Genomic DNA, 22,524 nt, shown 5'->3' with positions numbered 1-22,524 from the left:
CAATGCTGGCACTCTACCACTTTTGCTACACTTCTACCTCTAGGTTTTTGCTGATAAGTTGGAGATGAGTCCCATGGTTTTGTCTGCCTACTCTGGCTTCAAATTGAGATTCACAAGTCTCAGCTTCCTGTTTAGCTAGAGTTACAGCCTGCCTAGCTGTCCATTTTTTGTTGTTCTTGTCATTGAAGAAAATAAAGCCAGAGGCTCTTCATGATTTGCCCAAAGGCATACAAGCTCCTCTCTTCAACCCCTCATTTAACATTCTCCTTTGTACCGTTCCTGCAACACATGGTAGAATAGGCAGTAGTCACAGAATTTTCTGACTGCGGTAAAGCTAAGCAGGTGTGGCAAACAGAACAGAACAGTGAAAGGCTGGAAATCACAAAGGAATGAATGTGAAACACCAGACAGCTTATGAATGCTGCATGGAAAGAGGGATGAGAATTCAAGAAGGGTCTGAAGCCTCTCTTCACAGATGAGGAAAGGCTTCTGAACAGGAGTACCCCTGAACTCGAACCCTAGCTGTCTAGCGCCCATGTCTCAGTCTCACACTTGCTAGGCAGCTGCTTTTATTATGGAGCCATGCTTTCAGGCCTGTTTTTTTTTTTCTGGTTATTTTTGGGATAAGGTCTATTCTATTTCCTTCTTTTTTTTTTTTTTGGTCAGGTCATGGAGCCTGAACTCTGGGTCTGGGCACTGTCCCTCAGCTCTTCAGCTCAAGGCTGAAGCTTGAGCTACAGCGCCACTTCTGGCTTTTTTTCTTTTTTTCCTTATGTGGTGCTGAGGAATCCAACCCAGGGCCTCATGCATGCAAGGCAAGCGCTCTACCACTGAGCCACCTTCCCAGCCCTCTATTTCCTTTTGAGAAGATGCTTGGATGTGATTTGCCTCCCTGGGGTGGCCTTGAACCCCAATCCTTCCAAAGTAGCTAGGATTACAAAAGTGGGAGCCATGAGCTCCTGGTAAGACCTGGCCCTTTTCTTAGGGTACTTGTAGACAGAAATGTGTTTGCAAACTCTGCCACTCTCCCTGTGAGAAATCTCTTTATCTATTGATAGGTATCTTGGTCTTGCTTTTATTTAATTTTTATTGTTATTATAAAGGTGATTCACAGAGGGCTTACAGTTATATAAGTCAGGTAATGAGTACATTTTTGGGGGGACAATGTGACCCCACCCCTCTCTCCCTCCCAGTTTTTCCCTCCTGTACCAACCCACAAGTTGTATAGTCCATTTTCTGCATAGTGTCCAGTGAGTACTGCTGCAATTGTTCACTCTTTGTCCCTCTATTTCTGTGTCCCCCTTACCCTCCCAAAGACAGATAAACAAACAAGGCAAAAAGAAAAAGAACAAAAACAGCAACAAAATAAAAGTATCTTGTTTCCGTTTCTTTTAAAAAAGAAAAGAAAAACAGGTCTCTAGCCAATAATGCCAATAATGCCTAGCAATGTTTTTCTCCAGGACTTAGGAGCCACCTGTGTGAAATGGAAACATCAATGAAGACGGGCTCCGGTTCCTTCCAGTCACTGATTTTCACAGAGGACCACAATTCACCAACACAACTAGCCGCTCTAATGTCCAGGAAACCTTCAGCTGAGCTAGGTAAACGTGTAAAGCATTAAAATGACCAAATCCTTCTTTATGAGCATAAGTCAGATTTACCTTGAAAACAGGACCTAGAGTTAATCTGTTAGGCACCAGGTCTGGCCGTCATCTCATTGGCATATCATTTGCATACCTGTCTGGCTTTGCTTGTTCAAACATGAAACTGTTCTTTTTCTATATATTTGTGGGGAGGGTTTCTGGGGCAAGCAGAACATTTTATTTTTAATCCCCCCGCCCACTGTAGCACATCCAGTTTCTACTTAACTGCTCCAGTACTGTATCTTTCTACTCCAGAAGGCCCCAGAGCCGTGTTCCTTCCTCTGTCTGTCTGTCTGTCTCTCTGTCCTCTCCTCTCCAGCCTTCACTTAGTTACTTATGCTCCACGCTTCTCTCAGTTATCTTAGCTGAATTTGTTTTTGCTTTATTGCACGGGCAAATGTCCAACTCTAGTAAAACCTAACTCTTGTCTTCCTTCATGCCAACCTCGGCTGAAAGAAAGTTTGGTTTCTTTTTCTTTTCTAGTCATGGGGCTTGAACTTGGGGCCTGGACGCTGTCCCTTCGCACTATAGCTCAAGGCAAGGGCTCCACCACTTTGAGCCGCAGCTCCTCTTGCGGTTTTATAGTGGTTAATCAGAGATAAGAGTGTCATAGACTTTCCTGCCTGGGCTGGCTTTGAACCACACTCCTCTGATATCAACCTTCTGATAACTAGGATTACACGTGTGAGCCACCAGTGTTTGGCGTGGAGGAAAGTTCTGTAATGATTCTTCTCACTTTAAGTCTGTGGCTTGGAACTCAGGTCCAGCCTTTGGCACAGTCCCTAAAAAGTGTGCCCTCTCTCCTGCCCTCCCACCCTCTTCTCCCCTCTCCTTCTCAGCAGAGGACTTTGTTCCTCAATTCTCTGGGGAAACTGAGTCACAGTAAAACTTGTGAGCTTCCATCCCCATCCACAAAACTGAACTCCAAAGGAAACCTAGTCCTAAATATCAAAATGGAAATGATTTAAAAAAATGTGATTTGTTTCCTTCGTATGTTCCTCTCTATTGATATAACCCCTGTTTTCAACGTATTTGATTCTGGTGCCCTGCATCTTGTATATACATTTTTCTAATTTGGGGAGGGGAACGGAAATAACAAAACGCTGAAACAAGGATACAGGTTGACCCATTGTAACAATGAGATGTACAAGACACTGTTAAAAACAAATTCTACAACTTGGGGGATGGGTGGGGAGGTGGGGAGGGAAGGGATGGTAGGGGAAAAAACAAAGGAGGGGCTAACAATGTTCAAATGGAAATGTACTCATTACCTTACTCAAGTAACTGTAACCCCTCTGTACAATATCTTTAATATATATATAATTAAAAATTTTTTAAAAACCTCTTAGCAAAAGTATTGGAATTAATCTTTTTGAGGTCTTAAATTAAGAAAGTGGGGCTGGGAATATAGCTTAGTGGTAGAGTGCTTGCCTTGCATGCATGAGCCTCTGAGTTTGATTCCTTAGTACCACACAAACAAACAAAGCTGGAAGTGGTGCTATGGTTCAAATGGGAGAGTGCTAGCTTTGAGCAAAAGAAGCTCAGGGACAGTGCCCAAGCCCAGAGTTCAGCCCCAGGACCATCCCCCCTTCCCCCCCCCCCAAAGTTATTCTTTGATGGACAGCAAAACTCACAAGCACTAAACGGGGGAGGGGGTGGGGGGAGGAGAATGGTACTTAAAAGGACGCCATAGATAAAGTATAAAGTCAGGGCTGGGGATATGACTCAAGTGGTAGAGTGCCTGCCTAGGAAGAGTGAGGTCCTGAGTTCAAATCCCAGAATGACAATAAAGAAAGGAAGAAAAAGGAAGGAGGAGGGAAGGGAAGGGGAAGGGAGGGGAGAAGAGGGAAGAGGAAAGGAGAGGAGAGGGAAGAAAAGAAGGGAAAGACCAAGGAAGATTGTGAGCTAGAGGCCAGCCTAGGCTGTATAACAAGTTACAGGCCAGTTCAAGCTACATAATTAGAGTGTGTGTGTGTGTGTGTGTGTGTGTGTGTGCTCTTGGGCTTGAATTCAGGGCCTGGGCACTGTCCACAAGCTTTGTGCCTCCAGCTAGCACTCTACCACTTGAGCCACAGCTCCACTTCTGACTTTTTTTGTGGTTAATCAGAGATAAAAGTCTCATGGAATTTTCTTCCCAGGTTGGTTTTGAACTGTGATCCTCAGATCTCAGCCTCCTGGGTAGCTGAGATTACAGGAGTGAGCCACTGGCACCAGCTCTGTATTTATTACACTAAAGAACACAGATAAACTAAAGCAAACCACTGAATTCTCATGATTTTGATGAACAGCATACATAAGAACTGAACAAAATATGTCAAATAATCTTTTGATAAATGTGTGTCATCCATTGTCCTAGTAATTTGCAATTATTTCACCAACAGCTGATAAATCTATGTAACTGGAACTAAGGTTCTGTGACTACACTGTGATTAGGAACTTTAAAGGTCGGGAATGTCAGATTCTCCAAATACTTCACCTCTGTTTAGATCACAACACAGCAGGCAGAATTCCTGAGGAGAGAGCCACCGAGGGGGTGAGCAGCTGAGGCAGGGCCTTGCTCAGGAACCCCCAGCCCAGCTCCAGGCCCTTCACTGGGCCCTGACTGCAGGCAGCTCTGATGACAATCAGGCTTGGCCTGCTCCTGTTCCTGAACCATCCCCAGGCCCAAGGGCCAGCACTGTGTCCCACATTGAATGTGTCCCCTGGAAAGGCTTTTGCTGTAGATCGTTCCGCCTGGAAGGAGCCCTGTGCCTGGCCACAGCTGAGCCAGAGAAAATTTGTGGTCAGAAGCCAAGGACGTGGCAGGTCCTGTCACCCTGTGCTTTCACTCCCCTGAGAGCCTCCTGCCTGGCCGGAGGCCACGCCCCCTCACCCTGGCACCTTGGGGAGGATGACACTGCTGGCTGCTTTGAGGGACACATGAGGCCCTCACCATTTTCTTAAAAGAGGTTTCTGACCAGGCTTGGTGGTGCACACCTGTAATCCCAGCTACTTGGGAGGCAGATTGGAAGGATTGAAGTTCAAGGCTGCCTGGGGCAAAGTTAGAACGTATCTCAGTGAGTCCCTATCTGCAAAACAACTCCAGCAAAGAGGGCTGGAGGTGTGCCTCAAGGGGTAGGTCCTGAGTTCAAATCCCAGTACAGAAGCACCCACCTTCCAGGATAGGCAGAGTCCTGCATCGTCCACGTGCTTCCACTCCTGCCATGGTTCTCTCCTGTGCTACTGTGGGGGGAGAGTGAAGGCCCTGGCTCCCTCTCACTCCTGCCCCAAACCACGATGCCTCGGCACCTGTCTTAGAAGCGCCCACTCCTCCCTGAGGCTCCTACCAACGGTGCCTTCTCTGCCCCTCCTGGGAAGGGGCGAGAGCAGGCGTGGGTGTGTGAGGACGGTAGGAACAGACACCACCGGGGAGGGTGGCTGGCTGCTGCTTTACCATGCTCATAAACAGCAAGAATGACATGAACGAATGGATAAAGGCATGGGGAAAGGATCGAGCCAATGAATGCATGGGTTTCCTCCAGTCATTTCCCCTTGCTCAGGGCGGACCTCGATACTTGGCTTTGGTGCCATATTTATTTCTCTTCAGCCTAAAAAGGGTGCTTCCGTGTCTCCAAAGACAGCCCTGTGTGCTCTTCCCAAAGACCTTCTCTCTGTCCTTCCAGCTGCCCACTCTCCTGGCCACACCTGCAGCTTGTCATCACCTGAAACTGCTCCACCTCTGAAATGGTGAGTTCCAGAATCTGCCGGCTCACCACAACCGGCTGCCCTCCCCGCCCTCCGGCCTTGCCCTGCAGTGGCCAAATGCCTCTGCCTTCCCACTGTGGCTTCCCCCAGCCCGGACTGAAACCTGGCAGCCTAGCTGGACCTTGCATCTGGTGCCGCCTTCTGCTCATCCGCAGAAGGCGGCAAAGCCCCCAGAGGTCATGTTTAGACCAGCTCTTCTTGGCTTTGCCCTGCAGCCCACTGGAGCTGGGAAAAGCCACGCAGAGAACAATGACTCCACTCTTGGAGTAAGACCTCACCCCCCACCCCACTGCTGCCCATTTCCTTTTCCCCTGCATTTCTAATCCAGGCCAGTACTGTTAGAGGCAGTGGGAACTGAGTTACCAAAAAGACAAGGGACTCACCAGCTAGGAGAGGCAGTAAATAGATAACTCCCGTCACCCGACAAAGTTTGCCAGGTGCTGGCGGCTCACGCCTGTCATCCTAGCTACTCAGGAGGCTGAGATCTGAGGATCGCAGTTCAAAGTCAGCTTGAGCAAGAAAGTCTGTGAGACTCTTTATCTCCAATTACCCATCAAGCAGCCAGAAGTAGAGGTGTAGCTCAAGTAGTAGAGCCAGCCTTGAGAGAGAGAGAGAAAAAAAGAAAATTTCATGTTAGAATATTGGTTTAGCCTGTTCAAGGTCTTGAGTTCAATCACCAGCACTGGCAAAATAAGCCAAATAAAGTGACTTAAAAAAAGTGAAATCATAATCAAGTTTGAAGATTTCTGGCACATTGGTGATTGAACCTGGGGTTTGGCACATGCTAGACAATCTACCATTTGAACCATGCCCCCAGACTGAGTTTAAAGTTCCTAATTGTTTTTATTTTCAAGTCTAGAATGGGGAGCAGGTGTTCCCAAACAGGACATCTTCCTGCTTCCCACATGTCTGTTATTTCTTCCCTTTTTCTCTGTGTCTGTGAGCTTGCATCTCAGCTTGGTAATAAGGAACATTAGCCTGGGTCACGCCATTTGGAATTTTATCCTGTTTTTTTTTTTTTTTTTCTTTTTCCTGTCAGTCGTGGGCTTGAACTCTGGGCCTGGGAGCTGTTCCTCAGCTCTTTTGCTCAAAGCTAATGCTCACCACTTTGAGCCATAGCTCTGCTTCCAGTTTTCTGGTGGTTAATTGAAGAGTTTCACAGACCTTCCTGCCAAGGCTGGCTTTGAACCATGATCCTCAAATCTCAGCCTCCTGAGTAGCTAGGATTACAGGTGTGAGCCACCAGCACCTGGCTCTGTCCAGTGTAGGAACCTCATCTAGAACAATGACCTCCTGAGGCTGAGGTTTACCTCAATGGTAGAATGCTTGCCTAGTATGAATGAGGCACTGTGTGTGGAGGGGGGGACTCAAGGTCTTGCATTCTTTTTTTTTTTTTTTTGGTCGATCGTGGGGCTTGAACTCTGGGCTTGGGCGCTGTCCCTCAGCTCTTCAGCTCAAGGCAAGCGCTCTACCACTTGAGCTACAGCACCACTTCCGGTTTTCTGGTGGTTTTATTGGAGATAGGAGTCTCATGGTCCCTCCTGCCCAGGCTGGCTTTGAACCGCGATCCTCAGATCTCAGCCTCCTGAGCAACTAGGATTACAGGCGTGAGCCACCAGCGCCCGGCTAAGGTCTTGCATTCTTGCAAGCTGGTGCTCTACCACTTGAGCCGTTACCTCCACTGCTGGCTTTTTGCTGCTTAATTGGAAATGACAGTCTCTTGAATTTCTCTTCTCTAGGCTGGCTTTCAACTAAGATCCTCAGATCTTAACCTCCTGAAATGTCTGGGATTACAGGTGTGAGTCACAGTCTTCCTATGGCCCTGTTATTATTGTTGTTGTTATTATTAATGATTATTTGTTTCTTTGTGTTTTTGGACAGTTTCTCTACCTAGGCCAAGCTGGCCCACTGAGTGCTGGCACAACAGGTATGTGTCACTGCACTTAGCTAAGCCCTAGGTTTGATCCCAGCACACACACTAACGAGAACAAACGGTATAGAGGTCTCCTGTAGTCTTCATTTAACAGGACAGGGGTGTGTGACCCTTTCACCACCGCTGTCCCCTAGGGTCCTTTGTCACGTATCCCAGCCTTCACTCTGGAGAAGACCTTGCTGCCTACAAGCAAAGGGCCCCTTGGATGTCACAGCCCGGCCACCTCTACCCATCTGTACGCATGCCCACGTACAGTGCGCATGCCCAGCCCTGGGCCGCTGACATTTAGAACATTTTGACATGAAGCAGGTGGGAATTTTCCACGCTGCACCCCCTTTCTCCAATTCCATCCCACCCGAGCAGAGCATCTACCGTGCACATATGTGCGTATTGACAGTTCGTATTTTCCTGATGACTAATCGTCAGAGGACATTTTCATGTGTTTATTGGTTATGCATACACTAGTATATATTTTATTGGGTTGTTTGCTTTCTCTTTATTGAGTTCTCGGAGTTCTTTTTCTTTCTTTCCTTGAGACAAAGTCTTGGTATGGGGCACAGGCTAGCCTGCTTAGAGCTTCCCAAATGCTGGGATTGCAGGCATACTCCACTATGCCAGCTAGGATTTCTTTTCTTTTTCCTTTTTCTTTTTGGCAGTCGTGGGGCCTGAACTCTGGGCCTGGGCGCTGCCCCTCAGCTCTTCAGCTCAAGGCTAGCACTCTACCACTTGAGCCACAGCACCACTTCCGGCTTTTTTCTTTTTGCTTATGTGGTGCTGAGGAATCGAACCCAGGGCCTCAGGCATGCAAGGCAAGCGTTCTACCACTGAGCCACCTTCCCACACTCATTATTTTATGTTTATTTTACATTTTTTGGGGGGGGGGTCTGGTTGTAGGGCCTGAACTCTGGGCCTGGGTGCTGTCCCTCAGCTCTTCAGCTCAAGGCTAGCACTCTACCACTTGAGCCACAGCGCCACTTCTGGCTTTTTAATTTTTTCTGCTTATGTGGTGCTGAGGAATCAAACCCAGGGCCTCATGCATGCAAGGCAAGCGCTCTACCACTGAGCCACCTTCTCAGCCCTATTTTACATTTATTTTTATTGTAAATATTTTCTCTGCTTCTATGGAACAGCCAGACCTAGAACTCAAGCTGTCATCAATGAAGTAAGCTGCTTCCTTCTGAAATCAATTGCTTTTCCTTCCTTCCTTCCTTCCTTTCCTTCCTTCTTCTTTCCTCTCTCCTTTCCTCAGTCCCTCCTTTCCTCTCCCTCCTCCCCCTCATCCTCCTTCTCCTCCTTCTTTTTTGTCACAACCTGGTCATTATGAATGTTCCCATAAGATCAAACATTCATTAGATTTGTTTATTTTCTTTATCTTTTTCTTTCTTCCCCCTCTTTTTATTTTGTCCAGTACTGGGGATCGAACCTAGGACCTCGCAGATGCTAGGCAAGTGCTTTGTCATTCGAGCCACAGATCCAACCATTCATTAGTTTTATGGAAAAAAAATCATTAACTGGGCTCATACTAGTAAACCTAGTTACTCAGAAGGCTGAGATCTGAGAATTGTGGTTTGAAGCCAGGCCAGGCAGAAAAGTCTATGAGATTCTTACCTCCAATAAGCTACTCAGGGAAAGCCAAAAGTGGCACTGTGGTTCAAGTGGTAGAGCACTAGCCTTGAGCAAAAAGCCTCAGAGACCGTGAGAAGGCCCTGCATTCAAGCCCCACGACTGGCCCACAAAAGAAGTTCATTAGTTTTGTGTCCAGTTCCTCTGTCCTGAGTAGCACGGTTAACCAGTGGCACTGAGAACCCCTGCAATCAGGCCTGGTGAGCCCGAGGGGATGCGTTTGCTTGTGGCCAGTGTCAGCAGTCTCCTCACAGAGATGGAGGCTGAGAAAAGCACTCAGGCACGGAAGTCACCTTGGGGCCAGTGTGTACTATATACTCTGTAATTAGCCGGCATGGATCCTTTCTCTGCTTGCTTGATTGGTTGTTTTTGTGGCAAGGTCTCAGTAGGTAGCCCAGGCTAGCTGGAATTCATTCCCTGAGTGTTATAAGAAGTGGTTTCCCTCATCACTCATTTTTTCTCCTGGCTTGTTTACTTATTTCTTAATTAAATTTTATATTATTATAAAGGTTATGTACAGAGGGGTTACAGTTATAACTCAGGTAATAAGTACATTTCTTTTTGGACAATGTCAACTCTTCCCTTGCTCTCTCCCAGTTTTTCAACATAGTATCTAGTGGGTACCACTGCTGCATTTGTTCACCCTTTGTCTCTCCATTCCTGTGTCCCGCTTACCCTCCCCAAGACAAATAAATGAACAAACAAGACAAAAAGAAAACAAAAACAATGAAGAAAAAACCTTTTGTCTTCATTTCCTGGAATTCGTTTTGATAAATATTATTTTATATGATCAGAGGCACATAGACATTGCGCCTTTGTGTTCCTCTCTTAAGAATATCCTCCTTCACTCTTGATGTGTGACTGCCTGGAGTCCTGTATTATTTACTTTGTTTTTGTCTTCTAGCCATTGAACCCAGTGCCTTAGGCAACTTGGGCAGGTGCTCTACCAACTAAGTCTCAAAGTTCCTGGTCCTTGTTACACAGCAATAGAAGACTAGTGTAGTTGTTCATGCTTTCTGTGTTTTGTTTTGTTTTGGCAGTATTGGAGTTTGAACTCAGAGCTTTGCACTCACTATACAGGTGCTCTATTGATTGAACCATGTCTTTAGTCATGTTTTGGTCATGCCTTTTCTTTTGGGCTAGTACTAGGGCTGGAATTCAAGGCCTCATAATCTTTTTTTTACCTTTTTTTTTACTTCTACTACTGGCTTTTTCTGGTTAATTAGAGATAAGAATCTCATGACTGAAGGGAGGTGAAGGGTAAACAAAGGAGGAGGCTGCAATGCTTGGTAAGAAATGTATGCATTATCCTGCCCATGTAATTGTAACCCCTCTGTACAGTATGTTCTCAAATAAAATAAAATAAAATTAAAAAAAAAAAAAGAATCTCATGACTTTCCTGCCTTGGCTGGCTTCAAACTATGATTCTCAGATCTCAGCCTCCTAAGTAGCAAGGATGACAGGTACAAGCCATCAGTACATGGTATTTCGGTTATTTTTCAGATCTCACTTTTGTCAGTTGTGGGGCTTGAACTCTGGGCATGGGCTCTGTCCCTCAGCTCTTTAGCTCAAGGCCAGTGCTCTACAACTTGAGCCACAGCACCCCTTTTGGTTTTCTGGTGATTAATTGGAGATAAGAGTCTCAAGGACTTTCCTGCCTGGGCTAACTTTGAACTGTGATCCTCAGATCTTAGCCTCCTGAGTAGCTAGGATTACAGGCATGAGTCACCAGTGCCCTGCAGTCTCAGTTTTCTTAAAATGCCCAAACCAGCCTGGACCATGATCCCTTATTGAGGCTTCCTGCTATAATTTGGATGACAGGTGCATACTACCATGCCCAATTTCTTCTGTTGAGATGGGGCCCAGACTGGCTTCCAACATCAATTCTCCCAATCTCCACCTTCTAAGTAGCTAGGATTATAGTCATGAGCTCCTGGCATTTGCAGGATTTTGAAGGTATGGATGGAATGTTTCTCTGTAGGTTCTGAGCAACTTCAAGGGACAATTCAGGGAAATGTAGGTGGGTGGGCCCTGAGCTAGGAAGGCCTTGACCATTCCCAGGCACTCCAGTACTCCAGGAAGTTCATTTACAGTGAACAGATGGACAGTTACCTGAGAGGTGAGAAGAAAACCATGAGAGCAGCAAGGATAGGAGTAAGGCCACTTACATTTGCACCTTCTTCTGTCATTTTTTTATGTACTAAGGCTTGAACTCAGGGACTGGGCATTGTCCCCAAGAATTTGTTCTCAAGGCAAGCATTCTATACTTGAGCAACAGCTCCGCTTCTAGCCTTTTGGTGCTTAAATGGAGATAAGAGTCTTTTTTGTGTGTATGGGGGGGTCCGGTCGTGGGCCTGAACTCTGGGCCTGGGAGCTGTCCCTCAGCTCTTCAGCTCAAGGCTAGCGCTCTACCACTCGAGCCACAGTGCCACTTCTGGCTTTTTTGCTTTTTGCTTATGTGGTGCTGAGGAATCGAACCCAGGGCCTCATGCATGCAAGGCAAGCGTTCTACCATGGAGCCACCTTCCCAGCCCCAAGATAAGAGTCTTCATGGACTTTCCTGCTTGGGCTGGCTTCAAACTGTGATCCTCAGATCCCAGACTACTGAGCAGCTAGGATTACAGGTGTGAGCCACCAGCCCCTGGCATCTGTCATTCCATTTAATGAGTATTTCTGTGTGTTCTGCTGTTAGCCTTGCATATACAGTAATCAGACAGCTTCATATTATAGCACTCAGGGCTTCCATTATAGAGAAATAGGGGATAAGAACATAAAAGTGTCACCAGCCATTGGTGGCTCATATGTCAGGGCAGAAAAGTGTGTGAAACTCGTCTTTCCAAATAACTGGCAAAAAGCCAGAGTGGAGAAATAGCTCAAATAGTAGAGTACCAGCCTTGAGCAAAAAGCCAAGTGAGAGAATGAGGTCTGAATTCAAGCCCTGGTACCAACACACACACACACACACACACACACACACACACACACACACACACGCCCCATGCTCACACACAAGTACACAGATGAATATAGAAGTGTCAAGATGAAAGTAATTTCCATCATTAAGTGCAAAGAAGGCAATGAAAGCTGTGGATGTGGCCATGACCAAGGCTGCTGGGGCAGGGCAGGCTGCTCTGGGGCTGGGAAGGCATCTCTGAGGGAGTGGCACAGCAGCTGCAATCTGGATGGGGCAAAGTAGCCAGCCATGGACAGCTTGGGCTCAGAGCATTCTGGGCAGAGAGAACAGCATGTGCAAAGCCCCTGAGGCACAAAAAAGCACTGAGATAAAGTCAGCAAGATAGGCTGAAGCTAGGGAGCAACTGAAAGGATTCTAGATTTAAATGTAGGTGTCTTGGGTTCTGCCCAGGGCAATGGTACCACCTGATGTGGTATGTGTCTTCAAGAGGTAGTAGTCCCCCAAACTGCTTACCTCCCTCACCCCTGCAGGGTTTCAGAGTTGGTTCCTGGGCCTCCCTGGGGGATTCTGAGATCGTAATGCCCTTCCACACATTCTCATTTTGCTTGTGACTTTTACACTGAACAGTCTGACTGTGCTTTGTAACTCAGACTGATATAGGGTGTAACCATAAAATAGACATCTGTACAAAAATTAAAAAAAAAACATGTTTGGAAGTCTTTTTGGCAACCGAGAATGGTCTTCTCAACAAAATATGATATATGCACATCTAAAATATCATGGTGAAGCAACTTGGTGCAGTTAACACACACCAAAAAATGATATCAGTAAGCAGGCTCCCTGGGGTCAAGCAGCAGCAGTGGGAGGGGTGGGCTAAGGAGGAGGGGAGTGAGATTAGCATGGTTGAAGTAATTTGTTCACGTGTACGAAAACAAAACCATTGAAATCTATTGAAAATTGTGTGTGCGTTGCGTGCACGCACACGTGCGTGCATGCGTGTCCTGGGGCTTAACCTCAGGGCCTGGGTACTGTCTGTGCTTTCTTTCTCTCTCTGAAGGCTAGCACTGTACCACTCTACCACAGCTCCACTTCTGGCTTTTTTTAAAGTAATTTATTGGAGATAATGAACTTTCCCAGACTGGCTTCAAACCACAATCCTCAGATCCTAACCTTCTGAATAGCTAGGATTACAGGCATGAGCCACCAGTCCCAAACTAAGAGTTGGTTATTTCTTTTCTTTTTCTTTCTTTTTTGTTGTTGTGAGACTGGGACTCAAATTCGTACCTGACACTTTGCTTATTGGCTGGCGCTCTACCAACTGAGCCACACACACCTCCCACCCCTGAAATTGTTTTAAGAAGGGGAGGGGGTGAGGTAGAGTGGGTGAGATTGATCTGGATACATTGCATATATATGTAAAAATGTTTCTATGAATGGACGTGCCCCTCCAACTTGTACAACTAGGGTATACTAGTAAAGGAATTAATCAAAAGAAAAGAAATTAAGAAAGGGACTTTTATGTTACCCAGGCTGTCTTTGAACTCTCAATCTTGCCTCAAGTTTGCTAGAATTAGATATATTCTACTGCACACAGTAAGACTTGTTTGCAAATAACATCTGAAAGTATAGCTCAATGGTGGAACCTGTGTACGTGTGAAGCTCTGGGTTCAATCACCAACATGTGCACACAAAAAACACAAATACAAATTTTACTACAGAACTTGTGCTTTTAGGTTTTTTAATTACTCTAAACCGAAACAAATTCACTCATTAGTCTCAAGCAACACTTATTTTTGTTTAAACCAGTATCATTCAGGTTAATTCAGCATAAGGATTCACAGCGTTTTGCTGCAAGCCAGCTGCCTCTCTGTGAAATGGCAGGAGTTCTTGTGCTTTCTTTAGCTTCATATTTGCAAGTGCTTGTACTTCTTCTCACCCATTCTTAGTTGGGTCAACTGAGAACAAACTTCTTTCACACAGTGGGCCACTACATCAGCTGACCCTCACTGGACTCACACTTGTTCTTGAGATACCACCTCTTACCAACCCCTCTCCTAATCCCTGAGCCAAGACAATAAAAATAGTGGCTTGTGGCACTGGTGTACTAAGAACATAAATACACTCTCCGCACTGAAACCAAGCAGCAATGCTTCTCAGAAGATGGCCACTCGGACAATCAGCAATCCATATATCAATTGCTAAAAAGATTATCTTTTAAATAAGAGAACCCCTAAATGTTATTTTGAGTACACAACTGTAAATCCTAGGGGAGAAGCAGTGCCCTGAGATTGTATATGGTGAGAATGCAGTCATTAACGACATCCTGGGTGGTGCAGAAGGAGATATGGGCTTCTCAGGTATGAAGAGGGAGGATGTTTTGAGATAGGGTCTTGCTGCCAAGGCTGTTCCAGTACTCTGGGGCTCAAGTGATCTTTCTGCTTCAGCCTCCTGAGAGCAGCTGGGACTGTAGGCATGTATCACAGCATCCAGCCAGGTACATCTCTTAATATTAGCTAGAAGAGCTAGCTTAAAGGCACAAAAGAAGTGAATCTCATGGCTTTCAAACTGTAAATGACTCTGGATTTGGAGAGAGCTTAGTAAATGAGTGGTAGAGCACAAGTGTCAGCATCAATACTGGGGGAGAGGGGAGGAAGAAGGAGAAAAGTGTGGAAAGGTCTGAAGCTATCAAGAGTATCCAGGATATATTTTTGCTAGTCCTAGGGCTTGAACTAGGGGCCTGGGCACTGTCCCTGAGCCTCTTTATGCTCAAGGCTAGCGCTCTACCACTTGAGCTACAGCACCATTGCCAGTCTTTTCTGTTTGTGTGGTAGAGGAGTTGAACCCAGGGCTTCATGCATGCTAGGCAAGCACTCACTGAGTCACCTTCCCAGCACTGGCATCTGTCTTTTTACCAAGGCACCCTGCCTCCCTATGGAGACGACAGGCCTGCCATTTACCCCAGAGAACAGCTCAGGAGAAGCTTTTATTCTTTCTTTCTTTTTTTTTTTTTTTAAAGATAGTTCTAATAGAAATTTTGTTCATTCCAGAATTTTGTACTTTACTATGTTGCACAAAATGACCTATTGTGGTTACGTGCTTGTGACTCTGGTGTGTACGGTGCTTAACTGAATAAGGATGATCCCAGCCCTGTACAAAGAAAACATGTTTGACTTAACGTTTAATATTATAGTAAGGTAAGAAGATATAAAAATAAAGCTGAAAATCATATTATAAAAAACTACAAGCTGGGTGCTACGGGCTCACACCTGTAATTCTAGCTATTTAGCAGCCTAAGATCTGAGGATCCCAGTTCAAAGCTACTCAGGCAGAAAAGTCCATCTAACCCAGCAAACAATTAGAAATGGAGCTGTGTTACATGCATGCATGTGTACACACACACACACACACACACAGAGGGAAAAACCCAACTACAGGAGAAAGATTATAGAGGTAGCCGATGGATTCAAAGGGGAATGGAGTGACTGTCAATGGGGTATAGTGTATCTTTTTTGGATAATGTTCAGAACTGTGAGGGTACTAGCGATTGTTATAGTGTCTACTTAAAAAGTTAAATCTTTTGGATGAGCTGTGTTAACTCTATGCATCTATATGTGTGTATTTATGAAGTAGGAAAGCAAGTCTCTCTCTCTCTTTCTCTCTCCTTCCCCCATTCCCCCCCCCCCGTCCCCCCCCCCCCCCCCCCCCCCCCCCGCCAGCCCTGGGCACTGTCCCGGAGCTTTTGTGTGCAAGTCTCCTGCTCCAGCACTCAAGCCACAGCTCCACCACTGGCTTCTCGGTGGCTGACTGAAGATGAGTGTCTTGGACTTTCCTGCCCGGCCAGGCTGGTTTCAAACCCGGGTTAGCAGGCCGTTTTTACAGAGCAATAACGCTTCCGAAGCCGTAGGTCGCTGCGGGCGGGTCCGGGCGGGTTCGGCCCGGCCCGTGTCGGTCCGTGTCTGCGCCGCCGTCGCCACCTTCAGGCCGCGCTCCTTCCTCAGCAAGCTGCTTCTGCGACGCGGCCGCCGCCCCCTGCTCCAGCAAGGGCGCACGTTCCGGCGCCTGGAGCGCGTCATCAGCGCCCGCCGCCCGCCAACGTCATCACCCCGCGCCAGCAGCCGCACGCCGCCGAGCCGCCCCGCCCCGCCCCTCAGAGCGCCGGTGACAGTCGAGCGGGGACCGTGGCCGCCGCCGCCGCTTCTCGGGGCCGCCATGCAGGTGTCCAGCCTCAACGAGGTGAAGATTTACAGTCTCAGCTGCGGCAAGTCCCTCCCTGAGGTGAGTCCGCGAGCCCCCGGGCCCGCACTCACGCACGCGGGGTCCTCGCGGGGCCGGCGGCCGGTGCGTGAGGCGCCCGGGCTCGGCTTGGCTCGGCAGTGAGCGCCGGCGGGCTGGCGCTGCTGGGCCTCGGCACACCCGGACGTGGCTGGGCAGGTGGTCGGGGCGACGCGCCCTGCCGAGCGGCAGTGAGGTTCTTCCGAACCCGGACGTCGGAGGAGGGAAACGTGGTTAGAGAGGTTGACGGACACCTCTGCTCTCCCCACTCAAAATCCCGCCCGTGCGCTCGGATGCGGTATTATAGATACCAGATTCGAAGGATACGGAGAGGAGCGCGCGCGAGAGTGTGGAGCACAGGAGTGTGTGTGTGTGGGGGGCTGGGCACGTACTGGGCGTGAACTCAGGGTCTTGCACTCTCGCTTGGCTTTTTTCACTCAAGTCCCGCACTCCACCACTTGAGCCACACCCCACTTTTGCTGGGGAGATGAAAGTAAGGACAACGTGGGCGTCCCAAGTGAGAGGCTTTGGTGGTCTAGGATGGTAGCAAAGATGCTGCCAAAGTACTGTTGTGTTCAAGACTTAGGTTAGAGATGGGGCTGATGGAACTTGCTCTTGCACTGGTGGTGGTCCAAACGTTGAGGTAAAGAAAGAGAACAGAAAAGACTAACTTGCATGGCGATGCTAGTATCTAGAATGAAGAGCTGAGGAGGAGCACGTTGCTCTGAGAATGGGGAAAGGAATAAGCAAAAACGGAAGTTTCGAAGTTTAATATCACACAGAAGTGTTGGGTAGTGAACACTGGGTGTGTATCAGTGGGAGGTCAGAGGTGGAGTCACTGTGATTGTTTGGGACTAGGTAAAGTTATCCTTGAGAGATTGAGCTGGGAAGGGAACCAGGTGAGGTCCTGAGGATAGGCTAAGAATTGTCTGAGATGAGGAAGAAAACCCAGTAGAGAAGAAGGAGGGCAATGTGGAGGGTGATAGGTGGTGTTCATTGTCACCTGCCCACGGAATGGAAATTATGCTACTTGCCAACCTTGGGGTACAGAAAATCTGTTATCAGATGGTGACTATGGCTGAGCACCAGTGGTTCATGCCTTTGATCCTAGCTATTCAGGAGACTGGGATCTGAGAATCCTGGTTTAAAGCCAGTTCAGGGAGACAGATCCATGAGACTCTTATCTCTAATTGACCAGTGAAAGTGGGAATAGAGGTGCAGCTCAAGTGGTAACATGCCAGCTTTAAGAGTGAAAGCCAAGCAAGAGTACAAGGTCCTGAGTTCAAATCCTAACACACACACACAGAGTTGACTGATTTATTAACAGTACCACTGATTTATTATCCATTTTCAGCTGTTAGGCCATTTATTATCTGATCCTATTCTTTGTTAAAAAAAAAAAGTTAGCTGAGCGTAATGATGTACCCTTTAATTCCAGCATTTGGGAGGAGGCTGAAGCAGAAGGATCACAAGTTCAAGACCAGTCAGGGCCATATAGTGAGACCCTGCCTCAAAACAAATAGGAGCAACAACAACAAATGCATATCTATGATATCTATCCATTTACTAAACTTGCTCTTTTTAATTTTTTACTTTAGAAAATTTATTAAAAGCTTATTATAAAGGTAATGTACAGAGTGGTTACAGTTACATAAGTCAGGTAAAGAGTACATTTCTTTTTGGATAATGTCATCTCTTCTCTCTACCTTAGAAATTTTAAGTAGATGCAGCTATTTCATATATGAGTTATAACTTACATGAAACTGCATTTCCTTAGTTAGTTGGATAAATTAGTTTTCAAAAAATTTAATGTCAGCCGGGCACCGGTGGCTCACGCCTATAATCCTAGCTACTCAGGAGGCTGAGATCTGAGGATTGCCGTTCAAAGCCAGCCCAGGCAGGAAAGTTTGTGAGACTCTTATCTCCAATAAACCGCTAGAAAACCAGAAGTGGTGCTGTGGCTCAAGCGGTAGAGTGCTTGCCTTGAGCTGAAGAGCACAAGGACAGCACCCAAGCCCAGAGTTCAAGCCCCACGACTGACTAAAAAAAAAAAAATTACTGTCCAATATATGTAAATATATGAAAGAAAAAAGAACTCCAGAAAGTAGTTTAGCAGTGGTGTTAAGATCATAGAATATTTTTACCTCCCTACTATCTACTCCTGTACTTGAATTCTGTAGTATGAGCATGTGCTTTTGCAAGCAGAAATTTAGGTAAATTGTTTTAAAATGAAATCTTTTGGTTTTCTTTAAGTGGCTTTCTGACAGAAAGAAGAGAGCACTGCAGAAGAAGGATGTGGGTGAGTGCTAATTGGTTTTTCCTGCTCCAGATACATTAATTGTCCTTGTTATGTTGCTGTCACACATCTAGTGTTACCATATATGAGGTGTGTATCATATACAGTGTAATTAATATGTGGGAAATGAGCACTTTTGCTCTTTTTCTTATTAAGAACCCTTTTGTTGTGGTTGATATATTCCTGGTGGGTGTGGAATGGTGATTTTTACCTTAGTTATCAGCTAATGTGTTAGACTTCTGCTTTTTCAGAATGACAACAAGGCCTCCTGGGATAAAGACAAGAACTTTATTACTTGTGGCATAGTATAAATGGCATGAGTGTAATGTATTTGTGCCAGTTGCTCCTGGAGTCTCATGGGACACTCAGCATGCCCAGAAAGCTGCTGTGTGCACCATGGTTTGTGTTGTAGCTGAGGAGCCCTGACCCAGGAAGTCCACTGCTTTTGTAACAGGCAGTAAGCAAAGCAAGCAGGCTTGCTCTTTACCATAGGGAACATGCGACCTCATCCATCAAAGTTTGCAACTGCATAACTAAAGTGAGAAATGGCTCAGGTAAAAGAACGTCCAGGGCCTTACAGTCTTAACACACTCAGCCAGATGTGTGGGAATACAAGAAGTCTGAGAAGAACTGTTTCTGCCAATGGTCCCTAATTGCTTTTGTTATTTATAACAGTTCTGGGGTTTGAACTCAGGGCTTTGTACTTGCTAGAATATTTTTTGTTCTTAAAAAGTAAAAAGATAATAATATTGTATTAGTTGGCTTTCCATTACTGTATCAAAAACCCTGAGATGATAAATTTAAAGAGGAAAGATTTGACTCACAGTTTTAGAAGTTTCAGTCCATAATCACTTGGCCCTGTTGCTTTCGGGCTTGTGACATGGCAGGAGTACATGGTGGAGGGAGCTTCTCACCACCTAGCAGCTGTGAAACAAGAGGAAGAAACCAGTGTCTCATATTCGCTTTTAGAGCGTGCTTCTAATGACTTAAGACCTCCCCCTTGGCCCTATCTCTTGAAGATTCTACTGCCTCCCAATGATACCATGGGTTGGGAACCAGAACTTTAACACATTCTCAAAACCTAAACATAGAAAACAAACAAACAAACCTTGCTGCTTACTGGGTGAACTGTACCTGTGATCTTTCTCAAGTCTTGGGAGCCTTATGCATGGATATTACTTGTTTGTAATTACTATGACTGATATGCTTTGTTCTGTGATAAATATGTTAAACATGTTATTTTTTTCTCACTTTGTAGATGTCCGCAGGAGAATTGAACTTATTCAGGATTTTGAAATGCCCACAGTGTGTACCACTATTAAGGTGTCAAAAGATGGCCAGTATATTCTAGCAACTGGTAAGTGCTTCTAGCTTATGGTTCCATACATTTCATAGCCAGAAATGCTGTGGAGGGAAAGGTCATTACTTCTACCCTGATATTTTATATAAATTCTAACCAAATCCTGAAAAGTAAACAAATACTGAAAAAATTATACATTTATTTACCACCTTGATTCTGCATAGTTTACTATATTTGCTTTATTATATAATCTGTTGATCTTTCTTTCCACCTGTTCAACAGTACATGATGTTTTCTGATGGATTTAAGAGCAAGATGGTAGATACCAACTTTTTGTTGTTCGATTTTTTTTTTGAGATATGACCTTACTATGTAGGCCCTGCTGAACTCACATACATGATCTTTCTGCCTCAGTTTCCCAAGTACTGGGATTGCTGGCATGCATAACCATACCTGGCTTCATTTGATAGTTTTGACAAACGTACATGTTTGTGTAGCCCAAATTCCTCTCACAATACAGAACATTTCTTTTTCTTCTTCTTTTTTTTTGGCCTATTCTAGGTCTTAAACTCAGGGTCTGGGCGCTATCCCTAAGCTTCTTTTACTCAAGGCTAGTGCTCTATATTTGAGCCACAGCTCCACTTCCTGCTATTTCTGAGGTTTTTTTGTTTTGTTTTGTTTTTGGTCGGTTCTGGGGCTTGAACTCTGGGCCTAGGCGCTGTGCCTCAGCTCTTCAGCTCAAGGCTAGCACTCTACCACTTGAGCCACAGCACCACTTCCAGTTTTCTGAGTGGTTTATTGGATTTAAGAGACTTTCCTATCTAGGCTGGCTTTGACTGTGATCCTCAGATCTCAGCCTCCTGAGTAGCTAGGATTACAGGTATGAGTCTCCAGCACCCAGCTGTTTCTGGGTATTTTATGGATATAAAAGTGTCATAAAATTTCCTTTCCAAGCTGGCGATAACCATAATCCTCAGGTTATAGCCTCTTGAATAGGATTAGTGCCCAGCTTCAGATTTTTTTTCACCCAGAAAACTCCCACATGCTCTTTAGCAGTTCCTGCAACCAGAGACAGCTATTAACTGGCTTTTCTCCTTACCAGAAAGCTTAACTGAGAGCCTGGGCACTGTACATGAGCTTCTTTTGCTCAAAGCTAGCGCTCTACCACTTGAGCCACAGCACCAGTTCTGGCTTTTTCTGTTTATGTGGTACTGAGGAATTGAGCCCAGGGCTTCATACATGCTAGGCAAGCGCTCTACCACTAAACCACATTCCCAGCCCTATGTATCCTTATTTTTTTTTTTTTTTTGGTCCCTTTTGAGGCCTAAACTCTGGGTGTGGGCCCTGCCTCTGAGCTCTTCAGCTCAAGGCTAGTACTCTACCAGTTGAGCCATAGCACCACTTCCAGCTTTTTCTGCTTATGTGGTGCTGAGGAATTGAACCCAGGGCCTCATGCTTGTAAGGCAAGCGCTCTACCATTGAGCCACCCTCCCAGCCCCTATGTATCCTTTTTGTATAAGACTTTTTCACCTACAGTTTGAGATTCAGGTATCAATGTCTTTTTCTTAAAATACAAAAATGATACTCTATCATGTATAAACTATAATTCTTTATTTAATGGATGTTTGGGTTATCTTAAAATTTGGGCTATTAGCCGGGCGCTGGTGGCTCATGCCTGTAATCCTAGCTACTTAGGAGGCTGAGATCTGAGGATCTCGGTTCAAAGCCAGCCCGGGCAGGAGAGACCGTGAGACGCCCATCTCCAATAAACCACCAGAAAACAGGAAGTGGTGCTGTAGCTCAAGTGGTAGAGCGCTCGCCTTGAGCTGAAGAGCTGAGGGACAGCGCCCAGGCCCAGAGTTCAAGCCCCATGACTGACCAAAAAAAAAAAAAAATTGGGCTATTATTGATTAAGCACTATGAACAATTAAATCTGGTTACTGGATTCTGCTCTGGTCTTCAGTAAATATCTAGGAGTGGGATTGCTCAGCTGTTAAGTAGATGTGTGTTTACCTTTATAGGAAACTTCTAGGTCTTTTTCCAGATTGGTTACCATTTACAGTTCTACCATCAGGGAAGAAGGATTCCAGGAAAGGTCAGATTTTTTGGTGATAGTACTGGGGCTTATGCTGTTGTTTAGCTTTTTTGTTCAAAGCTGGTGCTCTAGCTCACTTGAGCCATACCTCCACTTCTGGATTTTTGCTGTTTACTTGAAGATTAATAGTACCTTCGATTTGTCTGCCTGGACTGCCTTTGAACTGAGGTCCTCAGATCTTAGCTTCCTGAGTAGCCAAAAGCACCGAGTTTCAGGAAAGGTCACTTTCAACATGATTATCTGTATCATGCATTAGTATTTTTTTCTGTCATTAAAATTTTATGGCCTGGTACCAGTGGCTCACGCCTGTAATCCTAGCTACTCTGGAGGCTGAGATTAGAGGATTACGGTTCAAAGTCAGCCCTGGCAGGAAAGTCTGTGAGACTTTTATCGCCAATAAACCACTAGAAACCAGCAAGTGGTGCTATGGCTCAAGCAGTAGAGCACTAGCCTTGAGCTGAAAAGTGCAGGGACAGCACCCGAGCCCAGAGTTCAATCCCCATGACTGACAAAAAAAAAAAAAAAATTATGGAACATGGATTCATAGATTTTTAGCAATAAAACTTTTTGCTGGTTTAACAACGTATTTAGACTCCTTTTCCAGCCACCTTCTCTCAGCATCTTTATGTTTACTTAAGTAAAGGCCAATCTCTTGTTTTTTTTTTTTTGTCGGCCATGGGGCTTGAACTCTGGGCCTGGGCGCT

General features: G+C 45.8%; 1 protein-coding gene across 2 annotated transcripts in view; it reads left to right on the top strand.

The window, feature by feature from the left end:
• The first annotated feature begins 15,998 nt into the window (after positions 1-15,998).
• Nol10 (nucleolar protein 10) overlaps positions 15,999-22,524 on the top strand; it is a 90,836-nt gene continuing 84,310 nt past the window's right edge. For both annotated transcript variants that reach the window (XM_042680806.1, XM_042680805.1), the window contains exons 1-3: positions 15,999-16,132; positions 18,383-18,428; positions 19,684-19,782. In XM_042680806.1, the coding sequence (XP_042536740.1) occupies positions 16,067-16,132; positions 18,383-18,428; positions 19,684-19,782 (211 nt within the window). In that variant the 5' untranslated portion in view covers positions 15,999-16,066. The remainder of the gene's footprint in view (positions 16,133-18,382; positions 18,429-19,683; positions 19,783-22,524) is intronic.

The sequence above is a fragment of the Dipodomys spectabilis genome, unplaced genomic scaffold, assembly GCF_019054845.1.
Source record: "Dipodomys spectabilis isolate Male_0828 unplaced genomic scaffold, ASM1905484v1 ptg000066l, whole genome shotgun sequence".
In the NCBI taxonomy this organism is placed as follows: domain Eukaryota; kingdom Metazoa; phylum Chordata; class Mammalia; order Rodentia; family Heteromyidae; genus Dipodomys; species Dipodomys spectabilis.
Note: the sequence above shows the minus strand (reverse complement) of the source record. Positions and strands in the feature narration are given on the sequence as shown.